This window comes from Erinaceus europaeus, chromosome 4, assembly GCF_950295315.1.
Source record: "Erinaceus europaeus chromosome 4, mEriEur2.1, whole genome shotgun sequence".
In the NCBI taxonomy this organism is placed as follows: Eukaryota; Metazoa; Chordata; class Mammalia; order Eulipotyphla; family Erinaceidae; genus Erinaceus; species Erinaceus europaeus.
Window position 1 is genome coordinate 128,556,934 of NC_080165.1, and position 24,669 is coordinate 128,581,602.

At 36.9% G+C, this 24,669-nt stretch overlaps 1 protein-coding gene and 1 pseudogene across 7 annotated transcripts in view; one reads left to right on the plus strand and one right to left on the minus strand.

Annotated features, from left to right (window-relative positions):
- LOC103126218 (triadin) overlaps positions 1-24,669 on the plus strand; it is a 279,909-nt gene that overhangs the window by 37,586 nt on the left and 217,654 nt on the right. For all 7 annotated transcript variants that reach the window (XM_060190509.1, XM_060190515.1, XM_060190512.1 and 4 more), the window contains exon 2: positions 20,691-20,891. In XM_060190509.1, the coding sequence (XP_060046492.1) occupies positions 20,691-20,891 (201 nt within the window). The remainder of the gene's footprint in view (positions 1-20,690; positions 20,892-24,669) is intronic.
- On the minus strand, positions 14,949-15,894 carry LOC103126219 (cell division cycle protein 20 homolog; annotated as a pseudogene).

The window sequence follows — 24,669 nt, forward strand, 5'->3', positions numbered from 1 at the left end:
TTATTATTACTAGCAGTTGTAGTATTACTGAATACATATACAGCAAAGTAATATAAAGATGTGGTGTGTTTGTGGGACAGGATGTGTGTGGGGTAGCTCATTCTACTAATGAAAATAAAGGAAAAAATATTTTGACATCAAAATGATAAGATTATGATTCCACATGGAGGTAAAAGCATTAGGAGATGATTACTTCTATGACCCACATAGTCAACGACTGCCACCTCTCCAGATTCAAAGTAGGTCTCGAAACTTTACATCAGGCTCAACCTGATGCTGTTGACTGGCTACGGAAGAAGGGCAAACGCTAGAAGAAGAAGAACTTCTTAAGAAAGACTTGATTTCTATGAAACTGTCTTTAAGAGAAAAGAAAGTACAATGGCACATTAGAGTCAATAAATAATAAGGAAATCTAATGATTTTGTAACATTTACTTTATCATTCTTCTCCAAAATGAAGCAATATGGAATTAATCAAACTTTGTATCAGTGGGATTATGATGCAGTGACAGTGAAGTAGTAGAATTTCTCAGTCTAGATAAAACATTAATGCATTAGTAGCCCAAATAGAAAACATGTCCATCCAAACATAATACACTAGAGAATTAAAGTTTCAAAATAACTGAATGTAGTTTATGAATTCCCCCATTATGTTTGAGTCATCTTTTACTTGAACAATAAACTAATTTCTATTTTTCTGAAAGTGAATCCATAGAATTTGGGAGTTTTTCAGTATATTCCACCTCCAAACTTCAAACTCATGATATCAGACAGACCCATATACAAAAAGGCATAATATGCAGCAGTTAAAAATGATGAAATAATTTCTTTTGCAATATCCAGGTCAGAACCTGAAGGCATCATAAGTGAGACAAGTCAGAAAGAGAAAGACCAATACTAAATGAACTCACTTATAGGTAGAACCTAACAACAAAGAATAGTAAAGTGTGAACATAAGGTGAAACTTGGACTAGGTATGGCATATTTCACCAAAGCAAAGAACTTTGGTAAAGAAGGGGAAGAGACACAATAAAGGAACACTGTTGTGTTGTGTTACCTGGACATCAATCAAGAAGGGATTAGAGATTTTGCCTATGTGTTAAAGACTATAATGCAAACCATCAACCTAACAACAACAACAACAAAAATGCAGACAGACCTGTAATGGTTTATCTTCTTGCATAAATTCTCTGGACTCATGAAGAAATCATGAATTATTTTACTAGAGGATACCTAATTTGAACTCAAAATAATAGTTACAAAATATGTATATTGTGTCCCAGGAAATAGAATCGTGAATAAAGCACTGGGCTCAAGCATGAGGTCCAGAGTTCAATCACTGGTATCACCTGTACCAAAGTGATGCCTGGTTCTTTCTCTCTTTCCTCTTATTTTCTCATTAATAAATAAATAAAATCTCTTAAAAATCATTTATGTTATAGATTTTAGTAATTAAAGTTTATTTACAAACTTTCCTATATACATGACATAAACATTGACATATTTATGTCACATACATATATTTACAAAGAAGATATATTAGTATTATTTTGAGCAACATTTAAATTACCAAAGAGAAACATGTATTTTTATGGGCTGGATTGTGTTATACCAAAAGCATATCCATGCCTTGAAGCCTAAGCACCTAAAATGTTCAAATTTGGATATAAGACTTCATGATGGGGCTAATTCCCTTATAACAGGTGCCAGTAGAGCATTCATGTCCTTTCTCTACCATTAGAAGACACAGGAAAAAAAAAAAAAGGTTTTTTTTCCTCTCCCGGTCAACTAGGAATACCAAAGGGGACCACCTGGGACCACAACAAGGCAGGACTAGAACTACTTCAGGAACCCAGAAAACCACCAGTGAGTGCAAACATGTGTGGCTCATGGACAGAGAGGAGCTTAAGGAGAGATTGAGTGGCTGGTAACAGTCTGGCAGTTTACCAGTTGAGGCACCACCTCCAGTCTGTTTTACCAACAAAAAGATTGCTAAATGGAGGAGAGGACTCTCCAAAGACTCACCAAATGCAACTGTGAGTTTCCATTGCTACTGCCCTCCGAGGCTGGAGCAACAGGGGGGAGATCCCTGTGCTGACATCTGGGAACAAAGAACTGACCAGGAAACTCAGGAGAAGAGCTACACCTCTGAGGCCTAGCAGTGGTGCTATATAGTGGGAGCCTTTCCACATTGTTCTTCTTATGAGAACATGGTGAATAATTGCCTCAAAACATACAGACTACAAATGTGACTTGTTTAGAAATGGACAGGGCCCAGCAGTGCTGCCCAGCTTGACAGAGAAGCTGAATTGAGCCTGGAGTTTTGGATCCTTGGGGTGTGAGAATTTCTGTGCATGACCACTGTGCTATCTCTTCTATACCCTACTTTATCTCTTGGTCAGGAGTGAGTGAATAAGCTAAAAAGCCTACTTATAGTTTAAAAGCCTTCAGGCTCCCGTAGCCTACAGGAAAGAAAAAGAACAAAAGAGGCTTTGTACAGCCTCTGTGCTCCAACTCAGGAATTGAAGTAATACTGAAACAAGTGTTAATTTCCAGAACTGTTAATGATTTAAGTACCTTACTTAGACACAAGTCAATCCAGGCAAGAGTGATCAGTAATTTGAAAAGTACTGAGAGAGGGACCTCATAACATACTATAATGATCAAACCAGCAAGAAGAAATGAACCAGGACAAGAATCCAGTTAAAAGCCCCCAAAGATTGAACCACAAAATAGTGAGTTTAACATCCAAGTGATTGTTAAGGAAATAGTCACAGGAGGAGTAAAGAATTGTCATCAGAAATGCAGAAACAAATGAGACTTCGGAAGAAAACACTAATAATCTCAAGGTTATTAGAGAGCTGAAAGCTGAAATAGCTGAGCTAAAAACACAACTAGCTGAAAAAGCTAAAACAGTATCAGAGCAGGGGAACAAAATAGATGAACTCCAGAAAACAGCACAGGGGAGAGAGAATAGAATAAGTGAGGCTGAAGACAGAATTAGCAAGATTGAGGACAAATTAGAGACAACTAAAAGAGAAGTAATAGATCTGAAAAAGAGATTAAGAGATACTGAAAACAACAACAGAGACCTGTGGGATGACGTCAAAAGAAATAATATATGCATTATTGGCTTACCAGAGGAAGAAAGAGAGGGAGGGGAAGAAAGCATTCTTCAGGACATAATAGCTGAGAACTTCTCTAGTCTAGACAACATCAAAGACATAAGTATTCAAGAAGCCCAGAGGGTCCCAAACAGAATCGACCCAGACTTAAAGATACCAAGACACATCCTATTTAGAATGGAAAGGAATAAGGATAAAGAAAGGATCCTGAAGGCTGCAAAAGAAAAACAAAGAGTCACCTACAGAGGAAAACCCATAAGATTGGCAGCATACTTCTCACACAAACATTACAGGCCAGAATAGAATGGCAAGATATTTATTGAGAGCTGAGTGAGAAAGGCTTTCAACCAAGACTACTGTATCCTGCTAGACTGTCACTCAGACTAGATGGAGGCATAAAAACCTTCTCAGACAAGCAACAGTTGAAAGAATAAACTATCAACTTCCCTGAAAGAAGTTCTGAAAGACCTCCTATAAAAGACCACCATAAATATGCCATATATCAGAGCATTCTAAAAATCAGAAGAATGACATTAAAATATTTTCAGTCTTTGATATCAATGAATGTCAATGGCCTGAATTCACCTATTAAAAGGCACAGAGCAGGAAGATGGATCAGAAAACACGACCCAACGATATGCTGTCTACAGGAAAACCACCTAACTCAACAAAACAAACACAGACTCAAAGTGAAAGGATGGAAAACTATCACACAAGCCAATGGCCCACAGAAAAGGGTAGGCATAGCTATTCTCATAGTTGACACAATAGACTTTAAAATCAATAAAATTAAAAAAGATAGGGATGGACATTACTTAATGCTCAAAGGATCAATCAAGAGGACTTAACAATTATTAACATCTGTGCACCCAATGAGAAGCCATCTAAATACATACATCAAACATCTACTGAAAGAGCTACAGCAATATAATAACAGCAACACAATGTAAAACATTAATCCCCCAATAAAGAAATTTTAAAAATATTTGTTTGTAAGCCAGGGAATGATTGTTATCAGAATCCAGCCATGCTGTCACCATACATAACCTGGGATTTTCCATTTCCAGAACTGTAAGAATATAAATATCTGGCATTCAAGATACCTAGTCTACAGTATTTTGTTTTGGAAGTCCCTGATGGCTAATAACAAATCATCATACATTTTTAGGTTGGGCATCAACAACTTTATTCATATACAAATTACCCTGCCTAACCTATTTGTAGGAACTTCTCCTAAATATTACACTTTTTAGAGATTTACCAATCTCAACATCATCTAAAATGCTAGTCCTGATCAACTCCTTACAAAGTTGATTGTTGTATCAGGCAGTGGCTCACATAGTTAAGTGCAAACATTACAGTGTGCAAAGACCCAGGTTCAAGTCCTTGGTCCCCACCTGCAGGGGGAAAGCTTCACGAGCGGTGCAGCAGGGCGGCAAGTGTCTCTCTGTCTCTCTCCTCTGTCTCCACCCAATAATAAATAAATAAAAACAGTACCTTTAAAAAAAATGGAGAGAGAGAAAGGTAATTATTGCAAGGGTACCAGGTGGTAGCACATACATTACTGTGTACAAGAACACAGTTAAGCACACACATTACAGTGCACATGCAGTTAAGCACACAGTTTAGAGATTCAAGCTCTTGGTCGCCACCTACCAGGGCTGCAGGTGGCTCTCTATCTCTCTCCCTCTCTATCTTCCCCTTCCTTCTCAATTTCTGTCTCTATGCAATAATAAATAAAATTTTTAAAAGCCAGGTGATTATTGCTTAATTATTTACACTATTTAGCTAATGTGTGTCTTAGCCATTCATGAAATTGCATGTCTTTTTTCTCTAGTCTACAGGTCTTTCCTTTTCTTTTTTTTTAAAATTTTTATTTAAGAAAGGATTAATTAACAAAACCATAAGGTAAGAGGGGTACAATTCCACACAATTCCCACCACCCAATCTCCATATCCCACCCCCTCCCCTTATAGCTTTCCCATTCTCTATCCCTCTGAGAGCATGGACCCAGGGTCATTGTGGGTTGCAGAAGGTAGAAGGTCTGGCTTCTGTAATTGCTTCCCTGCTGAACATGGGTGTTGACTGCCTCTCTCTTTCCCTAGTAGGGTGGGGCTCTGGGGAAGCTGAGCTCCAGGACACATTGGTGGGGTCTTCAATCCAGGGAAGCCTGGCCGGCATCCTGATGACATCTGGAACCTGGTGACTGAAAAGAGAGTTAACATACAAAGCCAAACAAATTGTTGAGCAACCATGGACCCAAAGCTTGGAATAGTGGAGAGGAAGTGTTAGGGGAGTACTCACTACAAACTTTAGTGTACTTCTGCTTTCAGGTATATATTTTGCAGTAGTTTACGGATACGTGTGAACATATGCTCTCTCTCACAGAAACTGGTGTATATCTAGTTTTTGGGACTTTGTTAGAAAGTAAACCACCTGAGATGAAATTAGAGTATACTATGAAAGGAAAGGTCTCACCCGAGTAATGAAGCTGAAGGGTTGTCATTCCACACGTGAAGTCTCTGGACACAGTCTGAGGTGAAGCATGTTGAGGTGGCAATCGTTGTGTTGGTTAGGTTGTGATCGGCAGATGCAATATTATTTGATATGGATTGGGAGGGGCATACGGGAAAGTGGGCCCTATCCAAGGGTTCCAGGACTGGGGGAAGTAGAGGCTCTATGATGGAGATGTGAGGTTCCTGCTGTCTTAGGGTTCAAAAAGACAATCAATAGTTAATGTTATCATCACATTATTTGGTAATTGGGTTAACTTTGAAAAGTCCTTTTGTTAGGGTTTGCTGTACAGTACCCAGTATCTTGTATATAGCTGTGCTACTGGTTGCTTCTGATCTACTTGGTCTAGGCTTTTGAGAGAGTCTGCATATCAATTACACAGATTATATAATGAAAAGATTCAGTTTGTGTTTTGAAAAACTTGGAGACATACAATTAATTTTCCCCCTCATATTAATTAACTAGTGATTTATATGACTACATTTTACTAGGTGTGTACATAAACACCATTCCCACCACCAAAAGACTGTGACCCATCCCTCCCAGCCACTCCCACCCCCCACTGTCCCAGGAAGCTGCATGTCTACCCCTCACCACAGGGTTTTTACTTTGATGCCCTAAGGTCTTTCCTTTTCTATTGTAGTCATAATTATTTTGACCAAATGAATTTCCCACTTCTAATGAGACATTACTTAACATTTATGTATTTACTTTTAACAGTAATTAATGATTCATATTGATATTTTCTGTCACAAAAATATGTTTTGAGGCTAGAGAAATAACAGAGACTTGCAAAAGACTTTATATATTTTATCTTATTTTATTTGGGGGTTAATGGTTACCAATATGACCATTCACAGATGGGCACATAAACACCTCTCTGCCTTTTTTTATTTATTATTATTATTAAACTCCCAACTCTTCTCTCTCCTCAGAGCTTTTATTGCAGTAGACCCTGACCAGTCCAAGGATTGTTTTGTGTTTTCCTTTTCTAGTTTGTTTCTTAAGTTCCTCCTATAAGGGAGATCTTGTGGATCTGTAGTTTCAATAAATGTCAGTAGTCTGAACTTACTTGCCAAAAGATGCAGACTAGGAATGTGGAGCAAGAAACATACAAGCAAGAAACTCACTTCACCTGACAGGACAAAAATAGACTCAAAGTGAAAGGATAGAAAATCAGAGTACAAACCAATAAATAAATTTAAAAAATAGTGGGGACACCCATATCTATATCAGATATAATTGACTTCAAAATAATTAAAGCAATAGAAGATAAAAATGGAACCTGCATAATGCTCAGGGAATCAGTCAAACAAGAGGAGTTCACAATAATTACCGCAAAGAAGGGGCAACCATATCTGTAATAAGTTACAAAGATACCTGAGAAAGCACATAGGTAGCAATATAATAATAATAAGTGATCTTAACTCCTTGCTTTTTTCAAGCAGACACATCAAGTAGGCAAAAACTTTAAAGGAAACAGAACAACTAAATGAAGAAAGGGAGAAACTATACCTTTTAGATATCTTCAGAGCACTCTACCCCAAGACAACAAAATAAACATTTTTCTCAAAACCTCATGCTACATTCTCATGGACAGACAACATATTAGGTCTATAGACAGCATCAATAAATTCAGGAGTATCAAAACAATTCTCAGTAACTTCTCAGGCCACAGTAGAATTAACATTCAACAACTAAAAGAAAGCTAGAGGAAAATCCCAAAATATGGAAATTCAATATTACAGTACTCAATGACTATTGAGTGAAAGAGGAAATTAAAATGTCCCTGTAAACAAATGAATATGAAGACACAAGCTATCAGGATCTGTGGGATACAGCTGAAGCACTACTTAGAGGGAAATTCATAATCATATAGTCACACATCAGGATGCAAGGATACAACCGAATAAACTTTTCACCTAATGTGTCTAGAAAAAGGAAAAGATTTTCATGTCCAAATGTCCAAGGTCCCAGGTTCAACCCCTGGCACCACCATTAATCAGAGCAGAGCAGTGCTCTACTTTAACACTCTCTCCTCCTCCTCCTCCTCCTCCTCCTCCTCCTCCTCCTCCTCCTCCTCCTCTTCTTCTTCTTCTTCCTTCTCTGTCTCTGTCTCTTTATCTTTCTTCCCTCTTACTCCCATCCCCTCTCTCAATGTCTGTCTCTATTTTATGTAGTTTGTATTTAGTTCTCTGGGTTTTGTTTTGTTTGTTTTTGTTGTTGTTTGTTTGTTTGGTTTTTTTTGGCCATCAGGATTATCACTGGGTCTGGAAGCTTGCATGATGAATCTACCATTACCAGAGACCATTTTTTCCTTTTAAAAAAAAATATGACAGAAAGAAATAGGACAAAAAAGAAGGAGAGAATGGGTGAGAAACATTTTTACCTAGTTCCACTACATGGGAACCAGGGACTTGAACCCTTATGTGATTTGCCAATTGCAAATCACTGCTGGTTTCTAGTTCTCTGGTTACAAGTTACTTTGTATTATATATCCCTCTTTATGTAAGAATGTTGAGGTTATTTAACATAACCATTTTTGAAGATGATTCCCTTTTGCAAACCAATGAAGATTTTCCATATTTAATCAGTGGTTTTTTAATTTCTTTTGGTCTCATGGTATAGAAGCTGCTATATACCAAGTTATGTAAAAATGTATCTTGTTGAAAAAGAGATAACCGTACCAGTGTTGGTATTATTTAATTTACATTACTGTACATACAAAAAAAAATCATAGCATCTAGGGAAAGCAACAGCATGTTCTTCAAAAGATTAACCAGATATATTTAAGGAGATGACATGTGAGGTGATTCCTGAAAGAAGAGCTGATATCTAATAATAGATTTTTCATAAGAATGTTTTAATACAAAAGATTTTGAATTAACCAGAAATGGTTACCTAATTTAGACACTGCATTTTAACTGTTCTGTATTAAGAATTCAATACATTTGGTTTCAATAAATTAGTTCTAGTCCTGTGCTTATCCTTGCTTTTTAACATTTAAATTTAATTTTGTATTTGTAAAGAGAAGCTAACATTCTTTGGAGATTGTTACTAAGTTGAAAATTGAAAAGAAAGGCAAAAACAGGATACTACAGTAATATCTTAAGAAGAAACCTCTGTTATATTTCGGTAATATTTCATGGAAAGTGAACTTGCACATCATAGTTACACACCACTATCCAGGCAAAGAGATCCTGCCTTTCATTTGCCTAAAACGGAAATAAACTCTTCCAGAAAAGAACATCTAAATATCAAATATTGATCTTCAAAACTTTAAAATACATATTTTTAAAGTACTATGATAATATAGCTACAGGTAAGAGACATGAAAAAAATGTATGTCACCTTGTCCATAATCTTCTGACACTGAATAGACATCCAATTAACATCAAGCAGATTAGTAGGGGGAATGTCAAAGTTTAATATTACATATATGAAGCAATCTACATGGTTATAAACTCTAAAGTAAAATAGAGTGGACATATATTTCTATAATGCCATTAATAGTATATGACACCCATTTCTCATTTGCTGTCTAACACTTGAATGGAAAATATAAGGCTTCATTACCACATATAAAACTCTTAATTAAAGTTTTCATGCTAGAAGGATGTGATATTTTATTTACACTATTCTAGAATATAAATATTCACCTTGAATATCCTGGAAGAGATGAGAGATTGGACTGCCAGTGTTCCTTAAGAGTAATGATGGGCAAGACCACTTGACAGTTTCTTCATCTGATTAATAAGGCATAATGATGAGGTCAAGTGATTTCTTCCAGGAAGCTATGCTTTATTCTTCAGTGCAAAATCTACCGATGAGACTGGTCTTTGGAATCACTACATAGTACAACTTTATCTTCATAGGCAGGGTCATTTGACTGTTTTTTTGGCCTGATTCCACTTCTTTGGAAGTTGATTTTGACTGTCTAATAAATCCAAATAATTTATATATAACCAAAGATATGGACTTAATCAGTAGGTATAGAAATATATCACATGTCCTAGTTATTCTATTCTGATTCTGAGATGTGAACTCTCCAGCAACACCACTGATGTTGAGTTTATCAGTGATATTTACCTATTTCCCCATCATATCAATATCTAACTCTTGTCATCTTCAAAGGTCTTCTCAAACCTTAAATAATCTTGGGTTATAAACCTGCTCTTTGGTCATTTATCTTGACCACCTGTCAAAGATGATTTATTTCCCTTCAGTGCTATTCCTATTGGCTCTATGTAGAATCTACTGCCAGACTGAATGAAATATGAAAGGTACAACTAAAGTGTGTTTTCATAACATATACAAGACATTATTTTCTTGAATGAATATAACTTTGCATAACCTCTAAGTATTTGTGGTTTTACTGTTGTTTCCTTGAAATATATTTTATTACCTTTGAGTCTTGATTAGTTTAAGGAAAATTTTGACAATCTGAATGAAGACAAAAATTCAGGAAAATTAAATAATTTAACATTAATGTCATTATTTCATTTAAAAAATATTGCACATAATTTTGTGGGATTATAAAGTAAAATAAAATTTAGAATATATTTTAAAACTAAATCATGTTTTACACTAGAATTTATATTACTTCTTTAATGTAAATATTTTCTTTTTTTAAGGAAATATGTATATATACATTAATATTTTAATTTATTTATTAATGAGAAGGGTAGAAGGAGAGAGAGAAAAAAAAACAGACATTACTCTGGAACTTGTGCTGTCAGGGATTGAACTCGAGACCTCCTGCTTTAGTCCAATATTTTATCTATTTACCTCCTGCACCACTAATTTTCTTATTATGCTGACCAAAAAGAAAAAAAGAAAAAGAAACTTACGTTTCTTCAAAAATGTGAACAGAATTCAAATAGCTTGTATCAAATTATAATACATTTATGCAACACTGCCAGCCTGGAGTAGTGGCTCTCTGCCTGTGGACTCTGAGACAGACAATACATTTATGATTTGTTTAAGTTTCAAGATAAGAAACAGGTGTATATAACACTGCTTATAGTTAAAAAAAGAAAAAAAAAACAAAAACGGCAGCAACAAAGCTCTAATTCACTGAAGTGAATCTGAAGTGCAAAAGCAATTCTTCTGTCTACATAGTGGTGATAGAGAACTTTCCAGAAGTGAGAAAAACAAAATAAAATAACTGGCAAGAAATAACATATCAGATTTCAGGTAGGCCTCTCATAAACACATATAATTCACTTAGTCTCCCTCAAATCATTATTCCAAAGGTTGGATTCATTTGTAGTCCCACTTGGATCTTAAATTGTATTTGAAAGTACTCCTATCACTCACCAGTTTTGAGAACTGCCATTAGAAGTAATGGGAATTTGGCATAAAAATCAATGAGAGGATCTGATGTGAGTTTTCTTATTTTTCCTACGTTGAGTACCACCTCAAGTATAGTTTATGAAATCTGTTTTTAAAATTATTTTTTCCAACGTGATGTAATTTCAAATAAATTGAATACATGAACTTGGGGTACGTGTCATATAACTTTTCAGGAAAAGGAAAAACTCATTGTCACTATAGTTGATTTTTTTTTTTTTTCCTCCTCCAGGGTTATTGCTGGGCTCGGTGCCTGCACCATGAATCCACCGCTCCTGGAGGCCATTTTTTCCCCCCTTTTGTTGCCCTTGTTGTAGCTTCGTTGTAGTTATTATTATTGCCCTTGTTGACGCAATTTGTTGTTGGATAGGACAGAGAGAAATGGAGAGAGGAGGGGAAGACAGAGAAGGGGAGAGAAAGACACCTGCAGACCTGCTTCACCGCCTGTGAAGCGACTCCCCTGCAGGTGGGGAGCCGGGGTTTGAACCGGGATCCTTATGCCGGTCCCTGTGCTTTGCGCCACATGCGCTTATACCCACTGCGCCACCGCCCGACCCCCCCTATAGTTGATTTTTAACTAAAGTCATTTAAAAATATTAATTAAACTATTTTATCACTTAAGTTTTCTTATCATCTTTTTAATCCAAAATCAGGGTCTAGATTTATCATTGTTATCTACAAGTGGTTGTGTTATTTTTATTTACCAATAACATTGTGTGATCCTAAATATAGTTGATTTTATTCTCCTTATTTAGTGACAGAATTTTATCATATCAACTAATTTTTATTGAAAAGTATAGTACTGGGGCCAACAAAATAGCTCACCTGGACAGTGTGCCTGCTTTGTTATGCATAGGACCCAAATCTGAATCAGATTCCCATAGCACTAAGGAAAAGAAGCTGAAGTGCTATGCTGTCTTTCTGTCCCTGACTGTCTCATTGTCCCCATCTCTCTTTCTATTTGAAAAAGTTGACTCAAGAGTGCCTAAGAATTGATGACTAAAAAAATACTGTGGCACTTTTTTCTTTCTTTCTTTCTTTCTTTCTTTCTTTCTTTCTTTCTTTCTTTCTTTCTTTCTTTCCCTTCCTTTCTTCCTTTCTTTCTTTCTTCCTTTCTTTCTTTCTTTCTTTCTTTCTTTCTTTCTTTCTTTCTTTCTTTCTTTCTTTCTTTCTTGTTTCCAGGGTTATTAATGGGGCTCAGTGCCTGCACTTTGCAGTTTTCCTGGCAGCCATTATTTTTCTATTTTGTTGTTGTTGCTATTGTTGTTGGATAGGACAGAGAGAAATCGAGAGAGGATGGGGAAGATAGAGAAGGGGAGACAGAAAGACACCTGCAGACATGCTCCATGGTTTTGCTCCATGGCTTGCTAAGCAAACCCCTGCAGGAGGGGAACCAGAGGCTCGAACCAGGATCCTTACACTGATCCCTGAGCTTCATGCCATTTGCACTTAACCCAGTGCACTACTGCCTTCCCTCCCCCCAAAGTACTTTTTAAATGGGTACATGAATATAAAATATTAAAAGTACATTAACTACAGACTAGAGACATACCTCACTGGACAGGGGGGAGGGGGTCTGCAAGCTATGCCTGTGGAATAACCAGAGTTGAGCCTTACAACCATATGGGAGATGATATGGCAGTGTAGGAAATATTCATGCTGTGGTCTTTCTCTTTCTCTGTGTGTCAATCTAAGTGAAAGAGATTCCTCAAACAGTGAAATCTAGTAGTCAAGCAAGTAAAACAAGCGTGGCTCCACACATACACATACACACACACACACACACACACACACACACAAAACTTAACTAGAGCACTTAATTTTGCATTCCGGATTTCCATTTCTTCCCCTGCCCCTAATAGCTAAAAACTGTGGTGAACTGAATCAATCCTATAGGCTATGTACATCTCTTTAAAGTGCAAGCTTTCTCCTGGTTTAAATAATTTAGTTAAACTGGTAAAATCTGTACTGTAATGAAGTATTAGTTTTCTAATTTTACATCATCTCAATTTTCTTGAAAAACCTACTTTTCTTCTTTTTCCTACTTACTCCTCCTTTTTCTCTTCCTCTCCCCCCCCCCAATCCTTCCTCTTCCTTTTTCTCCTTCAACAAGAAGAATGCACAGCTCTATATTTCAGTGGTGCTCCAAACTTAACTAGGACCTTGGAGCCTCAGGGCATGGAAGTATTTTACATAATGATGCTGCTGAATCTCTAGCCTCTCTTCACTTTCTTAAAGCTTCGAAGTAGTCTCCATTAATAGAAATAAATCACTGTATATATTTTCTGAATTATAATATTTTCATTCAGATTTAGAAGTTATTTTTAGATTTTAGAAATTAGAAAAGATGTTGAGGCAGTGAGATTTCTTTTTTTGTCTCTGTAAATATCTTAGCCTAATGAATATGTCTATTGAAAGGAAATAAATGTCTACATGTATTGAAGAAACAGTCCTTTAAGTTTTCTTCTTAAGATTAACCCCACATTCTTAGTCCTTTTTTTATAATGATAGTGGTGGTCATGGTTACAGTCAAAGTAATAGTATGGATGTGGTAGCAATAGCAGTGATGGTGGTAAATGGTGATGATAATTATAACCTTGCAACTTCATGACTACTGCATCATCATTAGTTGATTGATTCTGTGTAGCAGGAACCATGCCAAGTAATTTACATGAGTTATTTTTTTCCACCATCACATACTTATAAATCGAGTCTCACCAACTTCACTTTTCAGAAACAGATGTTTCTCGCACTCAGAGGAGAGTTTCAGTGATCTAGTAATTCAGCTAATCAGGGAGGAGTCAGCAAGGAATCATAATATCTCCTGTCTACAAAACACATGGTATAGTGTTATTACATTACTGTTTCTATGAAAACAATTACACCTAACCAGAAATATTGTAAGTGGTAGGGCAGGAAGAAGGAAGATGGAAAGGAGTGTTTTATTTGTATTCTGAGGCTACCAAGAAGTATAAAGAATTTCTTTTGGTTTTCAATGACCAAAATCTCACAAAAATTACTTAACACATTCCTTTTTAAAAATGATTTATTTATTTATTTGATAGAGACGGCCATAAGTTGAGAGTGAAGGTGGAGATAAAGAGGCCATACCACCCTGAACATGCCTGATCTTATCTAGGAGGGAGAGAGACAGAGCAACACCTGCAGCACTGCTTCACCACTTATGAAGCTTTCTCCTACAGGTGTGGGGGAGTGGGGATTTGAACCCAGGTCCTGTCGCATTGTTACATGTGCACTCAACCAGGTATGCCACCATCTAGCCCCCATGAGCCACCACCACCAGGTTCCTTCACATATTCTAAAAATAAATCTATTGTTTTTTCAGCTAAATGAAACTTTATATTGGGAAAATATAAAAGTAGTTTGAAAAACTAGTTTGCTTTTTATAAATTTAGAAATGAAATTTCACAGTAGGCAGTGAAATTGACACTATTTGTGTGGCATACAATTCCTTCACTTTTTTTCCTAATTCTGTTCTAGCTAATCAGCATTTATTTCTTTCATCAGTGAAAGTTTTGTAATAAAATGGAAATGTAATAGTTGTGATAATAATTACCTAATCAATGTTTAGAATTGAACACATTGGATTGTTCTATATTATCAAAATCATGATAAAATCACATAAGAAACATTGTATGGAAGGAAGTGGAATTAAGTACCAACAGTGATTATGTTAAGCTGATAAACTATTGAAAAGGATTTTTTTCTACTTAGAAAGTTTTGTATTGTGAATATTACACAATAAAATGGAAATAAAAGAGGAAAGTGTATATGAGTACTAGCATATGTTTTGTTCATGTTATTTAATTCTTAAATTACTATATCAAATATAACCCACATTTACAATGTATGAAATATTTTCTTAAGCAAGGAAGACAAGACATTAGCAGAAAAAAAAAAAAGAAGGAGAAAGAAAGCTGAGTCATTGAGTTGGTCCTCAGAAGATTCCCTGGTGAATGAGACTGCTGCTTTTGGCCACACTGGCATTTTCCCGCTCACACTTGCGTGCAGGATCTAACTCAAAGCAGTGTCATAGCTGCAAGGTCTCATCATCTGCTGCCAATGCCACTGTGGTTCCATCTCAAGGTCAGACTCAGGACCCAGGTTGTTTGACCTTTGATCTCTGCTACTTTGGTCATAGTTGGGTATTTCCAAATAACCAGCTGATTCTGAGCAAAGCCATGGTCTGAAATGAGCTCCATATAGTGTGAAGACCACAGGATGGAACACACCTGAGACTGGGCATCCATAGCACTCAGGCCCCAAAGCAGATGTTCCAGATGTGAATGTGCCATTCACTGGTGTCCCCTCCAGTTGCCAGGACATTTGACTGACAGGGACACCAAGCTACAGCTCTGATAGCCCCTCGATGCTGGGTGAATGTCTATAGGGAAACCCAGCCACTTTCTCCAGAAAAACAAGGCTACATGTTGACCAAGTTATCATTGCCATCACTGGCCAAATGTTGAGCATCTGGGGACCAGTGCAACCCACAAATGTCTTGACTATGGCCACTTAGTGTAGCTACATGGTGTTCTGCTAATCTAACGTCATGATGATAGATGTGACCAGATCGAGTGCCACTGGGCAGGAGCTAGCTATTCAAGACAGAGAGCCCACTTGCATACAATGGCTAGTCATATTCAAAGTCATTTCTGTTGTTGCACCTCTTATAGCTGCACCTCAGCACGTCTGGTGGCCAAAGCTGGGTAGTTGCCTTCTTTGATCCAGACCACAGAAGATACATACTCACCAGGCTGCCCCAACTGTAACATCTGCAGGATGTCACCAGAGCTAGGACTCCACAAGTACATACTGTTGTCCAGAGTCACAGCCAGTACATTTCTAGAACTCCAATCTACAAGGCTCAGGTTTTCCAACATGGCCTTGATAGTTATAGATTGTCTGGCAATTTCCACATCAACTTGAAATATCTCTGCATCAGAACTCTATAACTTAATTGAAGGCATCCTCAGTTGTAGAGAACTAGATTTCAGTTCACAGATGTGTCTCCTTCTCCCTAAGGCTTAGAGTGTGTCCAAATGTTTTTTAATCTCTAACTTTAGCACAAGTATTTAGGTGATTAGTGATGTGATTTTATCTTTAGTATTCAATGATTTATTACATATCTGTGTTACTTTCAGTTGAAAATGCAAGAGGCACTAGTATTTTCTTTTAGGTTTTCATTTGCTCTTAAATGTAACATAAAACAATTGCTTCCTGATCTGTACCTTTCCTCAGTTAAGGATAGCAAATACAAACATATTTGCCTATACTCTATTAATTTCATATGTGAGAAAGTGTTGATTTTAATGTATATTCTGCATATAAAAATACAATATGAAGGGACAGATAAAGCAGATGGGAAAAATTAAAATCTGAGGTTCAGATTAAATGTTACTATCACATGTGTATATGTATAATTTTAAATGCCCATGCATTTATGAAAATCTATACTGATGAACAAACACACACAGAGAAGCATATAAAGGGCCAGGCAGTGGCACACCTGGTTAAGCACACACATTACAGTGTGCAAGGACCAAGGTTCAAGCCCCTAGTCCCCACCTGAAGGGCTGCAGGTGTCTCTGTCTTTTTCTCTCTCTCTCCCTCTTCCCTTTCACTTTCTCTCTGTCTCTATAAATTAAATAAATAAATAAACATTAAAAGTTATCAAAAAGGGGGATCAGTTTGTGTCACACCTGGTTGAGAGCACGTCATAATACGCAGGGACCAGTGTTCAAGCCCCCAGTTGTTATCTGTGTTATCTGCAGAGGGAAAGCTTTGCGAGTGGTGAAGCAGTGTTGCAGGTGTCTCTCTGTCTCTCTCCATCTCTATCTCCCCATTTCCCTCTGGATTTATGGCTATTTCTTCCAATAAATAAATAAAGATAATACAATATTAATAAAGAAGCTTATAAGAGCAAGCACAAATAAAGATGTGTATAAACACATATAATCCTATTTTTATAAACCACTGAGTGTGTACAGAAACTGGACAAAAAAAACATAAAATACAAAGGGAAAATGTAAACATCTAATTAATATCATCATAAATGAAAACCTTTCTTCCTATGTATTTGCAATCAATTAATTCCCAGTTAATAGTGTGATAAAGAATAAGAAAAGAGGGACCAGGCAGCGCAGCGGATTGAGTGCACATGGTGTTAAGTGCAAGGACCAGCTCAAGAAATGCAGTTGGAGTCCCAGTTTTGCCACCTGCAGGTGGGTCGCTTCACAAACGGTGAGGCAGAACTGCAGGTGTCTAACTTTCTCTCCTCCTCTGTCTTCCCCTCCTCTTTCAATTTCTCTCTGTTCTGTCCAATAACAAGAGCAATAACAACAATAACAACAAAGATAAACAACAAGGGCAACAAAAAAGGGAAAAAATAGCTCCAGGAGCAGTGGGTTCGTAGCACAGGTACTGAGACCCAGTGATAACCCTGGAGACAAGAGAGAGAGAGAGAGAGAGAGAGAGAGAGGGGAGAAAGAAAGAAAGAAAGAAAGAAAGAAAGAAAGAAAGAAAGAAAGAAAGGAAGAAAGAAAGAAAGAAACGAAGGAAGGGAGAAAGAAAAAGAAAATAGGCTGCTGGGGGCTGGGTGGTAGCACAGCACGTTAAGGGACATGGAACAAAAGGCAAGTGCCGGCTTAAGGATCCCACTTAGAGCCCCCAGCACCCTGCCTGGGATTGCTTTGCAAGCGTGAAGCAGGTCTGCAGGTGTCTATCTTTCTTTCCTCCTCTCTGTCTTCCCCTCCTCTCTCCATTTCTCTCTGTCCTATCTAACAGCAACAGCTATGACAACAATAACAATAACAGCTACAACAAGGGCAACAAAATGGGAAAAATGGCCTCCAGGAGCAGTGGATTCATAGTGCAGGCACCTAGCCCCAGCGATAACCCTGGAGGCCAAAAGAAAAAAAAAAAGAAAGAAAGAAAGAAAAGAAAGAATGAAAAAGAAAAGAGGCTGCTGAAACACACAATTAAAAAATATTGAATTAAAATACTTACTTATATTCCCCAAAGATATCTAAGTCATGTATTTGTCCCATAATTTCTACATTTAGAAATCTCTCCTGGTCAGTCAAAATAGCTCGCCTGATAGTACACATGATTTATCCTGCACATGACCCCAGTTCCAGCCCAATATCCACCATAATGATGGAAGCTTTGGCACCTTGGTGCCCTCCCATCCCTCTGCCTCCCATCTCCTTCTTTGTAAAAACAAACAAACAAACAAACAAACAAACCCACCTCACTTTAAAGCAATGAAGCCCCATAGATGACAAAAAAGGAAAAAAAAAATCCCATAATGAAGTAATTATTATTAATGTCTCCTGAGATACCTCATGTCAGGTGTCAGTGTGGAAAGCTACTGACTAAATACAACCAGGAAATAATATACCATTAAGACACTTCAATGGCATTTAGTGACTAGATAAAAGGTGGGAGAGCCTGTTGGAAAAGATGAAGGGTAGTGTGATTATGACTTCTAAAAAACCAACTATAATCAGATCTATGCACAGTAAAAATAGCTATAAACATGCCAACAGTCACTGTATCCAAGTGGTAAGATAATAAATGGTTTATTATAATATCAATTTGAATCTTTTTCTCTGCTTCACTTCTTGTGAAGCATTGCCTCTGCAGTGAGGAGTTGGGGCTTGACCCCCAGTCCTTGAGTGCCACTAGCCAGGTGTACCACTGCTTGTTTGTTTGTTATTGTTTGCCACCAGGGTTTATACTGGAGGGTTCTTGGTGCCTGCATGTGACTCCCTAGCTCCCAAAAGCTATTTATTTATTTGTTTAGTCATTTTCTTTTTCATTCTTTCTTCTTCCCCTTCCCTTTCTTGCTCTCTCTCCTTTCTTTCTCTTTCTTCCTTTCTCTTTCTTTCTTTCTTTCTTTCTTTCTTTCTTTCTTTCTTTCTTTCTCTCTTTCTTTCCTTCTTTCTCTTTCTTCCTTTCTTTTTTGATAAAATAGTGATAAATTGAGGGGGAGAAATAGAGATACCTGTAGCATATTCCACCACTCATGAAATTTCCCTCCCTGAAGGTGGGGGCCTAGGAGCTTGAACCCAAGTCCTTTCACATGGCAGTATGCCTGCTGTACTTGGTGTGTTACGTCCCAGCCTCATTTTGCCATTTTTTACAATTAAAAAAAAATATCTTATAAACATATAGAGACTTGAAAGGAGGGATTGAAAAATTTCTGGATATAAGATTCCCCAACATTTCCATTTAATCTTTTATGATACATTACAAAAAGAAGAAAAAAGTAAAAGGGATTATCTCAGTTGGAAGGGACAACTGTACAGTTAAAGCAGATATCCAGATGGGATTCCATCAATTGGAAATATTTTTCACTGATGCTGATTGCTTTGTGGAGGAGATGTTTTTCACTTGAATTAAGACCTGACATGTGAACCAAAATAAAGAAAAAAGTGTTGAAAAGGCAATTTACTAAAACCCTATAGCTCTGGATACTAATGGGCATAGAGGTGGTAGAAAGGATAAAAATGACTAACACTGTGGCTTATGCCTACAGAAGTTCAGAATTGTGAGGAATACTGACTATGGGAGCAAAGGATTTCACAGTGGAAGATAAAATATTTTATTGTATTTTATTTATCTTATTTGCCACCAAGACTTTTTCTGGGGCTCAGTGCCTACATGACAAATCCACTGCTCCTATCAGGCATTTCCCCCCTTTTTCTCTTTTTGTTTTACTTTATCGAAGAGAAATTGATATATCATAGCATAATGGTTATACCAAAAGCCTTTCATACCTAAGGCATCGAAAGTCCCAGGTCCAGTACCACCACAATCAGAGCTGAGCAGTGGTCTAGTAAAAGATAATAATAAAATAAAAATAAACAAATTAAACTGTGTTTTATGGTGAGGGGGAGAGATAGCATAATAGTTATACAGACAGACTCTAATACCTGAGGCTCGAAGGTCCCAAATTCAATCCCCCACACTACCATAAAACAGTGCTGAGCAGCACTCTGGGAAAAGAGAGGTAGATCAGGTGTGAGTGAGAGAAAAAGAGAGACCTGCAGCTTGTTGAACTGGGCTTCTTGTGAATGATAACATGTATGACCAACCGGGTCACCACAGTTGAGAAAGAGAAAGTAGTAGCTAGCAAGAAGTATAACTGACTTTAACGAGGTGTGTTCTAGTATAGATTGTAGAAACACCACCAGTTTCCAGATGCCATCAGGATGCCGGCCAGGCTTCCCTGGACTGAAGACCCCACCAATGCGTCCTGGAGCTCCTCTTCCCCAGAGACTCATCCTACTAAGGAAAGAGAGAGGCAGACTGGGAGTATGGACCAAACAGTCAACGCCCATGTTGAGCGGGGAAGCAATTACAGAAGCCAGACCTTCCACCTTCTGCAACCCACAATGACTCTGGGTCCATGCTCCCAGAGGGATAGAGAATGGAAAGCTATTGGGGAGGGGATGGGATATGGAGATTGGGTGGCAGGAATTGTGTGGAGTTGTACCCCCCCGTCCTATGATTTTATTAATGTCTCCTTTCTTAAATAAATAAATAAATTAATTAATTAATAAAAAAAGAAAATTGTAGAAACAATTATTTACATATATAATACTTAGCCTCTGTTTTTACATCAAGAATTGTGCATTTCTCAATTTTATTTCTCTTCTGAATCTGTCATTAGGAAATACATCTACTACTACAACCGTGATAGACAACAAAAATGGATCTGTGCCTGGGAAAGTGCTGAAGAGAACAGTCACAGAGGACTTAGTAACAACCTTCAGCTCCCCAGCAGCTTGGCTTCTGGTCATTGCTCTGATAATCACATGGTCAGCTGTTGCGGTTGTTATGTTTGATTTAGTGGATTACAAAAACTTTTCAGGTAAGAAACATGAAGTTTGGCTTTTAAATAGAAGGAACTGTGTTCTTTCCAGTTCTGCCTTTGTTTGGCTTAGCTCTGATTTTGTGTGAGAAATAAATCACCCCACTCAAAAGTGCTGGAGAATCACAGAAGTCTAGTCTTCTTCACTTTTTTTATTTTCAGACCCTGTCCACTGATTTCAAAATGAAATAGATTTCTTCATTTGTAGTTCTGAAGAAAGACTGAATGGTCAAACTGCATGATAATTAAAATTTTGTGAGGGTATTTGATTTTGGAAAAAAGGACTCTCTCAGCTACTAATTAAAAGCTAATTTCTGGATTTACTCTTGGTACTATAAAACTAAACCAAATAACTAGCATTTTGGGCATGTAGGAAATCATGTAAAGTAATTTTATATCCCATATGGCTCCAAATTTCCTTTCCAGACATACAGTTTCTTCCTCCCACCATGACATACTATTTTGAGTTCCTGAAAATTAAGAGTGTTAAAAAGATTTTTCCAGAATTAATTGTAATGAGATACTACATATTGAATGTCCACGTGCTCTTATTGATTAGGAGAAAGATAGGAATAACACAAGTAAGGAGAGAAATTTCACTCCAGTCTTAAACTGAGTATATTGCTCATCTCTTTTGTCTACTTTTTAAATCGTATTTGTTTGTTTCTAGATTAGGTATGCTTTATTGACTGAGAGTTTTCTGAGGGAAGGAATTAATGAAGTGTTCAATAAATATCAAATGAATAGATTATTTATGCCGAATACTTTTACCACCAGCAAAAATATTTAATTAGCCTCTTAATATGCTCTTTCACATTTGTATCACCTCTGAATTTTTTTCTCTAGAAGTAATAAATCCAGAAAAAATATATATTGTATGTTGCACATTGTATACCCAGGGGACATTTATTTCTCACTATAGCATTTTATTCATTCAGCAATTATTAAGTACCAAGTAAACGGTTATGTTGAAAGAAATGTAATTGAGAATATCACAAAGACCTTACTATGTAATTTTAATATCATGTAACATAAGCCTATTGAAACTGAAGTGTATTGAGATGAGTCTATCATTGGTAGCTGGTTAAAGTCAGCATCACTGGACAGATAGAGTCTAGTTCCATAATGTCAAGCAGTACAAAAGGGCTATTTGTGCAGATCCGTGAATCATTACTCCAGGCAAGATTTTATTGTCTTTCTATATTGCTCTAAGTATTCTGTAATTTTATATGTAATATACATTCTTAAAAGACTACATTTGTGATATGGTAGAGTTTATTTTTTACCACTGTAACTAAGAGATATGGATAATGCCTTTGTTATTATTTTTATCCAATGGTAAAAAAAAACTATTGTTAATACTTCATTTCTTCTTTATATAACTGTAGGTTGGAGGGTAGATAGTATAATGGTTATGCAAACAGACCCTCATGCGTGAGGTTCCAAAGAACTGTTTACTGAATGCAATAGCTAGTGACAACTCTTCCTCCAATATCCTATTGATATGTATATTACCTAATCTCTGATTCATTGCTATAAAAGAAACCTGCAAGTCATCTATCAAATCTGCTTAGTCCCTAGTAGCCACCATATTATATTCCTGTTAACGTATGTCTCTTAAATTTGCATTCATCTTTTATTGCCATCATTTGCATTATACTATTCTGGTCTGGATTCCATTTTCCATTTTGAGAGCGAATAAAATGTACTTTTGGGTGGGAAAAGCTAGCATCACTGTTATGCAAATGATTTTCATGCCTGAGGCACCAGAGATCCCAAGTTCATTCAGCCGCACCACCATAAATCAGAACTGAGCAGTGCTTTAGTAATTTAATTAATCAATTAAAATAAAACTATGTTTTACCTCTCCTTTAGTTTTTCTTTTTAAATCTTGTTCCAGCTAGCCAGAGAGAACTACTAAGTGGCAGTTCCGTAGAGTTCAGGATTTACAGGCAAAAGGTCCAAATCTCAACCCCTGTATGACCACCACCAAATATGCTGGAATGATATTTTGGCTTTCATTCTCTTTTATTAATAACTATATATGTCATTTTTAAAACCTTGCTTCAGTGTTATTTTCATAAAAGACAATTTCATCAAATATCTGCCCAAGTACAAATTCTTCAGCATGAAATTGAAAATCTTGGTTTGGCTTTTTATTTTCACTTTATAATTCAGCTTACATGCCTCTCTTTTTTTTAATTTAATTTTTTAATTTATTTATTATTGGATAGAAACAGAGAGAAATTGAGAGGGGAGGAGGAGATAGAGAGGGAGAGAGAGAGAGTGACACGGGCAACCCCCGTTTACCATTTGTGAAGCTTTCCCCCTGCAGGTGGTGACCAGGGCCTTGAACCCCAGTCCTTGCACACTGTAGTGTGTGGGCTTAACCAGGTGCGCCACTACCTGGCCCTCTTTCTAGTCATACTCACTACTGTTTTTTCCTGCTTTCTTTTCTTGAGAAAATGTATTCTCATTACTTGTTGCTTTTGCTTAAACTGTGTTCCCATCATTTCCATATTAGCAAAAGAACAATCAAGTAATTAAGAATGTGAATTTTGGTGTTGCTTTCTCTGACATTAAATCCAGACCTTACTATTCTAGTTGTGTGATATCGCAAAAGACATTAATCTCTATTTTTCTCAGTTTCAACTACTATAAATGAGGATGGTAACACTTCTGTATAAAAATATTAAGAGAATTATATGAGTGAATATATTTGAAGTGTTCAGAAAAGGCTTATCAAGTGAACGCTGTATGAATACTATTATTACTAGTCTAGACTCATTTTTCAATGTTATTTCTATAAAATTTTTACTCATCTTCAAAACCTATTTCCCCCTCTGGTGTGAAAAAAATTCAAGTCTCCTTAAAATAATTCATGACATCTTTTAGCACAGCTGATTAAGCGCAGGTGGCGCAAAGCGCGGGGATGGGATTGAGATCCGGGTTCGAGCCCCTGGCTCCCCACCTGCAGGGAAGTCTCTTCACAAGCTGTGAAGCAGGTCTGCAGGTGTCTATCTTTCTCTCTCCCTCTCTGTCTCCCCCTCCTCTCTCCATTTCTCTCTGTCCTATCCAACAATGACAACATCGGTAACAAAAACAAGAAAACAACAAAGGCAACAAAAGGGACTAAATAAATATTTTAGAAAACCCAAACAATTAGAACCATGTTTACTTGTCCATCTTAATCAGAAAAAAAAAAATTATCAGGATTATCACTTCCAGATTCATAAAATTCCTCAGAAGTAAGTTGTTTAGAGCAATACTAACTCTGGAGTATGCAACACAATTTCTATGGTAAAAAAATTGTGAATAGGTTGAAGTTGCAGTAAAGATTTTTTCTGGAACTTCAGGCATCTGAAAGATCTGGAGTGGAAGAACCACTGTCACAATGTCTAACAGGCATGACTGTCAAGTAAATGCTGTTGTGACTTCACAGTGTGAAATTGGCTTCCCTTCCCCCAAAACAAGTAGTTCAAAGGAAAAGTATATGTTTTGCTACAGTGTCTTTTATAACCTAAACTAAACTTAAATCGCATGCAGTAATTTCTGCAAAAGTCTTTTGATTGCATAGGTCAGTTCCAATTAATACTGGAGCAATTATAAAAATGTATGAGTACTAACAGACAGGAGTCATTAGGGGTGATTTTTTGGGAAGTGACCACATATTTTACTCTCATAACATTGCATTTCCATGTAATAATGCGTCTTTAGAAATGCTTCCATATAATTGTCATTTTGGCTGACATAGGTATTGCAATTGTAATAGCTGCAG